The following is a 12,515-nucleotide window of genomic DNA, read 5'->3' as shown; positions in this document are numbered from 1 at the left end:
TGGAATGTCTATGGTTAATAAAATAATACTGCTGAACCATTGCTAATAGGGTTGGAAACTTACAGCTAAAAGGGCAATATCCAGGTGACAGGGACGATATTTCACAGGAGTATGTTTTGGATTACATATTGTTTTTGCCTGAAGTTCATACAATTTGTTTGCCAAAAGATCTCACTTTGCCCATTATGATTGATGGAGGAGATGGTTTGAACTTCCCCCTGTGATTCTCTCTGCTTAGCTTCTGCTTTGTAACCATGACATCTTCTCTTTAACTAAGCTGGGATTCGGGGTGAAAACTACGATCAAAATAAATTTGCAGATCAACTTACCAACTTTACACTGGCCTCTGATGACCAAAGACGCATTCAAGGGTTATGATTTGTCAACAATATAAATGTGACAAAAAAATCTCTACAAATTAAATAAGTACAAAGAAGTAAGGAACCAAATAGATAGTTCATTTGCTGACAATTTTTTTATTTTATGGAATCATTTCTTATTTCTGTGTTATTCTTGATTTTAGCTGAATTTGTCTTCCATACAATGCCGCACACTGGGTCTACCGGACAGGACAAAAAAACGTATTCATCATATATTTAAGCAGCCTTCCGTTTACTGAGGCTTATACATATTTTAATTCACGTAGTCTCTGTGTGAAACTCTGCACTTTTGGTTCAATGACTGTTATACCATGTAATAAACTTTTCTTGTGTATATGTGTGTTTATTTGTCTGTCCTGTAGGATGAGTTCCATCCATTCATTGAGGCTCTGCTGCCCCAGGTTCGTGCCTTCGCTTACACATGGTTCAACCTTCAGGCCAGAAAGAGGAAGTACTTCAAAAAACATGAGAAGAGGATGACTAAAGAAGAAGAGAGAGCTGTTAAAGATGAATTACTTGGAGAAAAAGCAGAGGTAGGACAGATTAGTTTAGTAAGACATGAGACAAATAGGCCACATCATTTATTCTAATAAAAATGCTTATTTCATGAACTGAGATGTCATTCTGCTACTAGGTGAAACAAAAGTGGGCTAGCCGTCTTTTGGCGAAACTAAGAAAAGACATCAGACCTGAATGCAGAGAGGACTTTGTCTTGTCAATCACTGGAAAGAAGGCTGCGTGTTGTGTCTTGTCAAATCCTGACCAGAAAGGCAAAATGAGACGAATAGACTGTCTTCGACAAGCTGACAAGGTAAATAGATTTATTTCTGCCAAACAGAGAGTGGGAAAGTTATTATTTCCACAGTGTATTCTTGTTAAGAAAGGTTGTATATATTATCAAATGATGCCTTGAACAAACATTGGAAGCGTCAGAACAGCTCTGTGGATCTTTGCCAAATGCAGATATCCATTTAGGACAGCAGGTTGCACAGCATATTCAGTTCAATTCAGTTTTATTTATATAGAGCCAATTCACAACACGTCAGCTCAAGGCATTTTGTGAGCTGCCACCTCCCATGACTGATGGGGGCTTTGAGAGAACAGAGCAGAGACACAAAAAGAATACAGAAGCACTAACCCAGTAGTACTTTCTATAGGAAAGAAAATTTAAACACTAATGGTTATAGCTCCTTTAGAAGCTTCATCTAAGAGAGAAAGACAGCTAAGCAGATGATGTCTGAGCCAGTTTTCCTAGTTTTCTGAGCCCACCAGGAGAAACAAATAAATTATTACGCCAAAATAAGTTTTTTGTAATATAAAATGTTAACTGTGTAAATTTTACACAACTTCAAAATATTAACTTAGCCTTTCTAGTGTGTCTTCAATTAAACTAGTTTTCTGATCAGAACAGCCGATCTTGTGAGAAATTCATCGGACCCCAAGTTGTAACCCGTGGGGTTCGCAGTCTGTGCTTTGATCAGTGGTTGAAGTGTCTGGCTGAATCAATGTATTCCTGACCTTCTGTGATGGTCCCTTGTAGAAAAGCTGGGATTTCACCTTCTGTGGTTTAAATGTCAATGTTGTTCAAGTGGCTTCCTTCTGATTGGAAGTGTGGTATTAGATTGCTGGAGAGATGTCTTTTAGTATGGGAGGTCAACTTTGCATAAAGTGGTTGCTTTCTGAGATTTCAAAGGTTAAAGAAGAAATTTTAACCCAATGCTTTTCATACCATGTGGGAATTTATCTGTTTTTCCAATGTTGTGAGGGATCAGATGTCAGAGGGGCTGAAAGCAAAACCCTTACGGTAGCTTCTGTGCCTGGGTGAAGTTTCATAGTTTCAGTTTCAAAAACCAATATGGAATTTAAACCTTTAAATAATCTTTAAATAATTTCTAAGAATATATAAGGATAAACAAACATAGGTTATCATAAAATTCTTCTACAGTCGACCATCTCCATCATCATTTTCAATTATTAAAAATGAGACTTCAGTGGCTTGTAAAAATGTTTGAACTCACTTGTTCTAGTCAACACTAGGGCTAAGAAAACTAATTGAATTAATCGTACTCGTACTTGCTGTCTTCCGCTTTATCTGGGACCGGGTTGCGGAGGCAGCAGACTCATTAGTGACACCCAGACTTCCCTCTCCCCAGACACCTCCTCCAGCTCCTCCGAGGGGAGCCAAGAGACAGAGTCCCTCAAGCGTGTCCTGGGCCATTCCCTGGGCTTCCTCCTGGTGGGATGTGCCTGGAACACCTCCCGAGGGAGGTGTCTGAATTAATCAATTATGGATATAATCATCAACTAATTTAGAAATGGAATAATCATTAACTGGAGTATAAAGACCAAATATGCCATTTGTTGAATGAACAACCCACTCAGAGGAGTAAATGCTGAGTAAGATAAACAAAAAATGTAAATAAATACATTTAGCAATTATAATGAAAATCCTTCTTTGTCCGTAAATATGCTCTAGCCAGAACTCCTCAAGTGGCAAAGTTTTAGCTTCACCTTGTTTATATTCTGTAAATAATCTCCTGTTAAGCATCTTTTCCTATCCAATAATTAATTAGTTCACCGAAAACATAGTCAACGGATTAATCAATCAGCAAAATAGTTACAGCCCTAGTCTATGCCTCTGTAAATGTCCCTTTGTTGCCAATCTCAAATTAAACTATAAATTAGGAATTTGGAATTTAACCGACTTTATTTTTACCAATACAATTATTTGTAGAAGACATCACACTCTCCACAACAGACTTATAGAAGATGTGCAGCATTTTGCTGCAAACACTGAAAAACCTAAGCTTCCTTAAGAAGTACAGTCTGCTCTGTCCCTTCTTGTAGATGGCTTCACAGTTGCATCTCCGCTCCAGTCTGTTGTCCAGGTGAACACCGAGGTATTTATACTCCTCCACAACCTCCACTTCTTCTCCCATGATGGAAATAGTGTTTGACCTATTTCTGTTTCTCTTAACATCTACAATCATCTCCTGTTTTATTCATGTTCAAGATGAGATGATTGTTTGTACACCATCCCACAAAGCGGTCCACCAGCTCCCTGTACTCAGCTTCGTGTCCATCTCTAAAACACCCCACGACTGCTGAATCATCCTAGCATTTCTGCAGATAACAGGAGTCTGTTTTGTATTGAAAGTCTGATGTGTCTGTATAACTTCAGTCTCACAAACTGTGGTCTGTTTGTCAGGTAGTCTTTGATCCAGGAGATTGTTGAGGGCTCCACTTGAGTTTTCTGGAGTTTCTGACAAAGCAAATTTGGTTGAATTGTGTTAAATGCACTGGAGAAATCATGAGTGGTGAACATGATCCTCACATTGCTGCTGGCTTTGTCCAGATGACAGTGGGTTTGTTGAAGCAGGTGTATGATGGCATTGTCAACTCCAACTCTACAGTGATAAGCAAACTGAAGGGGATCCAGATAGTTTATTGTTTACTCACTCGGTCTGATTGTCCTTGGCTTGAAGCCTGTGATCTTCATTCCTGACCACACATCTCTGATATTGTTTTGCAGGAGCTTGCTCTCAAGCTTCTTCTTGTACACCTCCTTGCTGTCTCCTATCTTGACTTTAAAGTGCTTCTGTACTCTCCTTAATAATTCCCCGTTTCCCTCTCTGAATGATCTTTCTTTTTCTTGTTAAGCAGGTCCACTGGTGATCCAGGGTTTGTTATTGGGGAAGCTTCCCACTGTTCTGGTGGGGATGGTGTTATCCACACAGAACCTATGTTATACTAACTTAATACTTAAGTTGTGTATGTCTGAAGTCATGGCTGCAACCTTAGCACAGCTGATGTTTTGTTGGTCTGTGAGTACACAGTGACAGCTCTTTCTCTGTCTGAGAATATCTCAAGTTATTGTCTGTGAGGCACACTGCACAAAAACTACATGATGCACTGCATGCACGTATCACTTAGTAGCTCACATAATATACAACATTTTGGCTGGACAAGTGTTTTTTTACCCTTCTGTGGTGTTCGGGTCTGAGAGATTCGCATTAATTTTTGTATAAAAAAAACAACTCATTTTCAATAACTAGAAAACCCTACATCTCCTCTACAAGTTTATAATACACACAGCGTTTTCTGGTCCCCTTGTCTGCGTGTTAATAAAACTCTGAAAGTTAGTGGTTCTGTGTCCTTGTCCATTCTGGGCCCGCCGTCAATGTGTGTATGTGATTGTGTGTTTGTGATCGTAACTGTGAAATTCTTTTGTTTATATATTTTTGCGGCAGTAGTGGCTTTTATGTTTGTTATTAGCTTAAGCAGTCATGAAGTGGGGTGGAGTGAGGGGGAAGACTTGCAGCATCTGTCTGCGGTGTCGAACCCGAGACGTTGTGTTGAGGACTGAGGCCTCCATATGTGGGTCACGCGTTCTACCGCCTTGCCATCTGCTGCACCCCAAGTGTGAGTTTTTAGTTTTTGCCCCTACCCTGCTTCTGGACAAGGTTCCTAAAGTAGCATAAAATTCAGGCACCAACACCAACTGCTCTGACATTCTGTCTTGTGGGAACCAATCCTTATTCTCTTATTTTCCATTCCAACCGCAAATAGGGGGACACAACAAATGTAGCGTTACCTGTGTGGCTCCTTAATGTAACCAGTCAATATGGCAAATAGATTCCCTGCTGAAAGAGCATAGAAATTGAGGTAGGAGGAGAGACAGACTTTTGATGATAATGCCATGGACAGAGTTTATGGATGGGAATGTAGCCTCTGACAGTGAATTTGAAGACTAGGAGGAGACTGAGAATCAGCTAGTTCCAGTTTGAAAATGAGCCAAAACCCATCCTATCCGCATTTTGTCTCAGGACCTGGATAATCCTGATAGCAGCTGCCATGTAAAATAATGTTAATGGAAAAAATGAAAGATAGGAAAACTGAATTGTCTTCTTATCCAATAAATGAGCCACCTCGCTCGGTGGTCTATGTCATAAATGTATATTCAACTCCACCATGGATATTGTAACACTCACTCATATACAGGACATCAAGTCTTTTTGAGTTTTTCATCAAAGAATCCTTCTATTGTGGATTATGTTGGATTGCACTAGTTTAGAAGGATGGCAGTGTTTTGAAGAAGTGGAAAAAGTTCAACCAAAGCTAGTTACGTGCCTCCCTTGCAGGAGGTTTTATTCTCACTGGGGTTTCAACAAACTAAATGCAAGAAGTGTTATATACATATAAAACAGTAAAACTCTGTCCCTCGTGTGTTGTAAAAGCTGGGTTGGCATCACAATGGTGCTAGAATGACATGGTCACTGTATGTATTCATCTTGCTTTGTGTAAACAAAGTTCAATTGGTTAAATTTGTAGTGAAATAAAAATAATTTCATGAGTGGTTATGGAAAACCTTGTCTTATTTTCACACAATTCAATTCAATTCAGCTTTATTTATATAATGCCAATTCACAACACATGCCGTCTCAAGGCACTTTACAAAGTCGATTAATTCAAATCATACAGATTTCAAGTCTGGTTGATACATTCCAATTAATCCTAACTATCAAACAGTGCAGTCAAATTCAGTTTATTATTTAAATTGGTTAAAAGGTTTTCTATCTAAGGAAACCCAGCAGATTGCATCCAGTCAGTGACTTGCAGCATTCACTCCTCCTGGATGAGCATGTAGAGACAGTGGACAGTCACTGACGTTGACTTTGCAGCAATCCCTCATACTGAGCATGCATGTAGCGACAGTGGAGAGGAAAAACTCCCTTTTAACAAGAAGAAACCTCCAGCAGAACCAAAACCAGGCTCAGTGTGAGCGGCCATCTGCCACGACCGACTGGGGGTTAGAGAGACACAATAGAACACAGAAGCACTGATCCAGGCGTACTTTCTATAGGAAAGAAAAGTGAAACACTAATGGTTATAGCTCCATATAGCTCCATACCTATTTAATTTTTACTCATCCCAAATCCGCTCCATGTTCTTGGTGTTTGAGCTGCCGTAGGAGAGCTGTCTTTTGAACACCTTGAATTTACAAGCATCCAACATAACTTACTTGGTTCAGTTGGAACCTGCCTTTCAGAAGATTAAGCAGCAGGTACTGCTAAGTACTTTTCTCAGGTTGTCATTATCCCATTTAGGAAGTGTAGCAAATTTCCATCTAACTGGTTCTGGTCTGAACAAAGCCAAGGTGGTGCATGCATTACCACATGTGCTAGTTGAAACATATAACCTTCCAGACAGGACAGGACTATTATACATTCAAAGGGGATAGCAGCCCCCTGGACTATTCAGCACAGTGATTTTACTCCACATAGTTAAGACTAAAATATGTGTTTTAATCTTTATGTTCTGTTCTCACTACTTTGCATCATACGTAGCACCTCACTGGTAGAGTTGAGTCCAAATTGCATATAAGGAAAGCCACAGAGTTAAAAATACTGAATGTGATTAACATAAAAGTAGAGGAGCAAACTCTCACGCTCCCTCTTCTAAACCTTTTCCATCATTTTCGCTGTCTCTTATGCTCAGATAAATCTCACCCCATATAAGGACAGCTCAAAACACTTTACTTTGTATACTGCTGTTTGTGATTAGTTATATTACACAGTGGCAATTATTATATACACAATGGAACACCTGAATAAAATGATTTGGATAGTAAGCAAATACTTTAAGTAGTAAATTTTACAATATGCCAGATGCTCTGTTGCTCTGGTAACGTCACTTCCTGTTTTCGCTGTTGGTGAATTGTTTGGTGTGTGAAGGCTCTCACGTTTGATCTGATTTCTCTCTACTGTGATATCTCTTACTTGTTCTAATACATAAGCACGTTAAAACACTTACGTTATGTTGCTACTTTTAACGTTTGGGGACTCTCCATGTATTACACGGTTTTTCTAGTAGTGGTAAGGGGTCGCTAGCTTAGCTTTAGCTCCACCATGGATACCAGTTCTGCTGTTTCTTTCTCTGAGTCTTCTCCTCTCTCCTGCTCTCTGTGTCAGATGTTCAGTTACTCCTCTGCCTCCTTTAGTGATAATAGTACGTGTAATAAATGTAGCATTTTTGTAGCTTTGGAGGCAAGGGTGTCGGAATTGGAGGCCTGGCTTGGCGCTGCTGAAAAACCAGCAGATAGCAGAGGCCCCTTAGTCAGCGCGGAGCCACCGAGGGTAGCTCCCCGTAGCAGTCCTCCAGCAGAGCCCGCGCAGCCGGGGCCTCAAGCCGGCTAGGTGACGATACGTAGAAAGCATAGTCCTAGATCCCAGCCCACAGGTCACCACCAACCCGTCTGCGTTTCTAACAGATTTTCCCCGCTCAGCGGCACACCCACAGAGAAGCCAACTCTGGAAATTGGCAGCTCCATAGTCAGAAACGTGGCACTAGAGACACCAGCGACCATAGTCAAATGTCTGCCAGGGGCCAGAACGGGCGACATCAAATCATACCTGAAACTGCTGGCTAAGGATCAGCGTAAATACAGTAAGATTGTTATTCACACTGGCGGTAATGACACCCAGTTACGTCAATTGGAGGTCACTAAAGTTAGTGTTGCTTCGGTGTGTAAGTTTGCCAAAACAATGTCGGACTCCGTAATTTTCTCTGGTCCCCTCCCTGATCTGACCAGTGACGACATGTTTAGCCGCATGCTGTCATTCAACCGCTGGCTGTCTAGGTGGTGTCCAGAAAATAATGTGGGTTACATTGATAACTGGCGAACATTTTGGGGGAAACCTGGTCCGATCCGGAGAGACGGCATCCATCCCACTTTGGATGGAGCAGCTCTTCTTTCTGGGAATCTGGCCGAATTTATTAGTTCTCCAAAACTCTGACAACCCAGGGTTCAGACCAGGAAGCAGGGTCGTAGTTTAACACTGCTCTTTGCAGCTTCTGTACTGCATTACCCTATTACCCTATTAAAACAGTGTCTCGCCAGCGGCCAAAATTGAATAGGTTAAAAAATAATCTAAAAGGAGGAAATCAGGAAAATCTCATAAAAATAAACACAACTCAGACTAAAAAGAAAAATAAAACAATTAAATGTGGCTTACTGAACATAAGATCTCTCTCTTCAAAGACTTTGCTAGTTAGTGACCTGATTTGTGACAATCAGATTGATTTATTTTGCCTCACAGAAACCTGGCTGCAGCAAGAGGATTATGTTACTATAAATGAGTCAACTCCTACTAATTATTTAAATTTTCACATTCCTCGAATTACTGGGCGAGGAGGAGTAGCAACCATCCTTTAGTCGGATTTATTGATTAGTCCCAGACAAATCAATAGCTACAACTCTTTTGAATATTTAATCCTTAGTTTTCCTCATCCAAATTGCAAGGCACTAAAACCTCTTCTGTTTGTTGTTTTGTACCGTCCACCAGGCACTTACTCTCAATTTATAGATCAGTTTTTAGACCTTTTATCTGATTTAGTGTTAAATACAGAATACAGAAATATTGGCTTCATCTAAACCTTCAACTTGTATGTTAGACCCAATCCCAACCAAATTATTTAAGGAAGTGTTCCCTCTGATTACCAGCCCCATTTTAGATATGATTGATCTATCTTTAGTAAATGGATATGTACCACAGGCTTTTAAGTTAGCTGTAATTAAACCTTTACTTAAGAAACCTTCGCTTGATCAAGATGACTTGAAAAATTACAGACCTATATCCAATCTTCCATTCTTATCTAAGATTCTTGAGAAAATTGTTGCTAATCAAATGTGTGAGCATTTACACAGCAATGACCTGTTTGAAGAGTTTCAGTCAGGTTTCAGAGCTCATCATAGCACTGAAACAGCTCTGCTGAAAGTCACTAATGATATTCTTATGGCCTCAGATAATGGACTTGTGTCTGTACTTGTCCTGTTAGATCTTCAGTGCTGCATTTGATACAGTCGACCATAATATTCTCTTAAAAAGGTTGGAATATGCTGTAGGGATCAGGGGAACAGCGCTAGGCTGGTTTAAATCTTATCTGTCTGACAGATTCCAGTTTGTTCATGTAAATGATAAATCATCTTTAAACTCCAGGGTTAATTATGGAGTACCACAGGGTTCAGTACTTGGGCCAATTCTCTTTACTATATATATGTTTCCAGTAGGTCAAATTATCAGGCAGCATGGAATAAATTTTCACTGTTACGCTGATGATACTCAGCTTTACTTATCCATAAATCCTGATGAGCCCAACCAGTTAGATAGACTACAAGCATGTCTTGAAGATATAAAAACTTGGATGACTTAAAATGTTTTGCTTCTAAATTCAGACAAGACAGAAGTTGTCATCTTTGGACCGGAGTCTTTAAAAAAGAAACTGCTTAGTCAATCACTTAACCTGGATGGCATTAATTTGACCTCCAGTAATAAAGTAAAAAAACCTTGGTGTTATTTTTGACAAGGACATGTCATTTAAATCCTACATTAAACAGGTTTCTAGGATTTCCTTCTTTCACCTCCGGAACATTGCCAAAATTAGAAATATCCTATCCAGGAGTGACGCTGAAAAATTAGTCCATGCATTTGTTACTTCAAGGCTGGACTATTGTAATTCGTTACTATCAGGATGTCCACAAAATGCAGTTAAAAGCCTTCAGCTCATTCAAAATGCTGCAGCAAGAGTTCTGATGAAAATTAAAAAGAGAGGTCATATTTCTCCTATTTTAGCTTCATTTCATTGGCTCCCTGTTAAATCCAGAATAGATTTTAAAATTCTCCTCCTCACATATAAAGCCCTTAATGATCTAGCTCCATCATACATCAGAGATCTGATGGTTCCATATGTTCCTAACAGGGCACTTCGTTCTTAGACTGCAGGTTTACTGGTGTTTCCTAGAGTCTCTAGAAGTAGAATGGGAGGCAGATCCTTTAGTTATCAGGCTCCTCTCCTGTGAAACCAGCTCCCAGCTTTAGTCCGTGAGGCAGACACCCTGTCTACTTTTAAGGCTAGGCTTAAAACTTTCCTTTTTGATAAAGCTTATAGTTAGAGTGGCTTAGTTTATCAGGGAGGGAGCCTTCCTCCCTCCCTGTTGGTTGGAGTAAGAGGGAGTTAGGTTTAGCCTAAACCGGCTCAGTTATGGTTGAGGTTCAAACACACCCTCCATTTCTGCTACCTGTGTGTCCCCTTCTCTTTTCTGATGGTTGTGATCAGTCTGACAGAGGGAGGTATCCCAATCCTTGTGGTTTTTAGTATAACAATGACCATCAGTGGGACCCTTTGTGGGGGTTGTTGTAAATAAGCGCCGTTTAACTAAATAATCTGAACTGAAACTATCTGTGTAGTTATGCTGCTTTAGGCTTAGGCTGCTGGAGGACATAACGACCACTTTCACCCTCTTCGCTACATTCTCACTCTACTCTCCAATTTTGCATTATTTGCTGTTATTTCAGCTTTTAACCTTGTTCTCTCTATTCTCTTCCTAGAAGCTACACCTGGCCTGGCTCTGTGTCTACCTGTGACACCTTTCTGGAGAGGGGAATCGTCCGAGCTTCTGCTGGCAACAACTTAATGCTCACCCTCTACCGACGATCCACAAGGCCCTGTTTTTCAGTGTTTAACCCTTTCTCTCTCCTAGACATAGCTACTGACTGAGCTTTTACTGTAACTAACTCTATGTGCTCTCTTTCAGACTCTAACCTTGAAAACTGGCTCAGAGTTTATCTGTTCTTTCTTTCTAGGTGAAACGACTAAAGGAGCTACATCCATTAGCATTTACTTTTCCTTCCCAAAGAAAGTACTCCTGGATCAGTGCTTCTGTGTTCTTTTTGTGTCTCTGCTCTGTTCTCTCAAACCCCCAGTCGGTCGTGGCAGATGGGCGCTCACACTGAGCCTGGTTCTGGTTCTGCTGGAGGTTTCTTCCTGTTAAAAGGGAGTTTTTCCTCTCCGCTGTCGCTACATGCATGCTCAGTATGAGCGATTGCTGCAAAGTCAACGCCAGTGACTGTCCACTGTCTCTACACGCTCATCCAGGAGGAGGGAATGCTGCAAGTCACTGACTGGATGCAATCTGCTGGGTTTTCTTAGACAGAAAAACTTTTTATCCAATTTGAATAAAAAGCACTGTTCAATTGTTAGTATTAATTGGAATGTATGTACCTGACTGTTGTGAAGTGCCTTGAGACAACATGTGTTGTGAATTGGCGCTATATAAATACACTGAATTGAATTGAATAATTTAAGCAAGTTAGTAGCAGTAGTAGTCTCATTGAATAAATATCAGAACATGTGAATAAAAGCACAGCAAAAAAAAAAAAAAAATTAACTGTTTTTATGTGCTTACAATTTTTCCTATAAGTAGATAAACTAGTAGATAAGATTTTGTTTTGTAAAAGAAAACTTTTGATTTTGTACATTCCCAGTTCCAATGAAGTTAGGACGTTGAATAAAATTGAATTAATGATTTGCTAATCCTGCTGCACCTACACTCACCGGCCACTTTATTAGGTACACCTTGCTAGCACCGGGTTTGACTCCCTTTTGCCTTCAGAACTGCTTTAATCCTTCGTGGCATAAATTCAACAAGGTACTGGAAACATTCCTCAGAGAGTTTGGTCCATATTGACATGATAGCATCACACAAATGCTGCAGATTTGTCGGCTGGACATCCGTGATGCGAATCTCCTGTTCCACCACATCCCAAAGGTGCTCTATTGGATTGAGATTTGGTCACTGTGGAGGCCATAGGAGTCCAGTGAACTCATTGTCATGTTCAAGAAACCAGTCTGTGATGATTTGTGCTTTATGAAATGGCGTGTTATCCTGCTGGAAGTAACCATCAGAAGATGGATACACTGTGTCCATTAAGGTATGGATATGGTCAGCAACAATACTCAGGTAGGCTGTGGCATTGACACGATGCTCAATTGGTACTAGGGGGCCCAAAGTGTGCCAAGATAATATCCCCCACACCATTACACCACCACCACCAGCCTGAACCGTTGATACAAGACAGGATGGATCCATGTTTTCATGTTGTTGACGCCAAATTCTGACCCTACCATCCGAATGTCGCAGCAGAAATTGATACTCATTAGACCAGGCAATGTTTTTCCAATCTTCTATTGTCCAATTTTGGTGAGTCTGTGCGAATTGTAGCCTCAGTTTCCTGTTCTTAGCTGACAGGAGTGGCACCCGGTGTGCTGCTGTAGCCCATCCGCCTCAAGGTTTGA

The 12,515-nt window shown here is 40.4% G+C and overlaps 1 protein-coding gene across 6 annotated transcripts in view; it reads left to right on the top strand.

Annotated features, from left to right (window-relative positions):
- The window catches only part of nfic (nuclear factor I/C), a 229,968-nt gene that overhangs the window by 37,986 nt on the left and 179,467 nt on the right, over window positions 1–12,515 (top strand). For all 6 annotated transcript variants that reach the window (XM_047375852.1, XM_047375854.1, XM_047375853.1 and 3 more), the window contains exons 2-3: window positions 743–913; window positions 1,015–1,191. In XM_047375852.1, coding sequence (XP_047231808.1) covers window positions 743–913; window positions 1,015–1,191 — 348 coding nt within the window. The remainder of the gene's footprint in view (window positions 1–742; window positions 914–1,014; window positions 1,192–12,515) is intronic.

Source organism: Girardinichthys multiradiatus, chromosome 9, assembly GCF_021462225.1.
Source record: "Girardinichthys multiradiatus isolate DD_20200921_A chromosome 9, DD_fGirMul_XY1, whole genome shotgun sequence".
Lineage (NCBI taxonomy): Eukaryota > Metazoa > Chordata > Actinopteri > Cyprinodontiformes > Goodeidae > Girardinichthys > Girardinichthys multiradiatus.
Note: the sequence above shows the minus strand (reverse complement) of the source record. Positions and strands in the feature narration are given on the sequence as shown.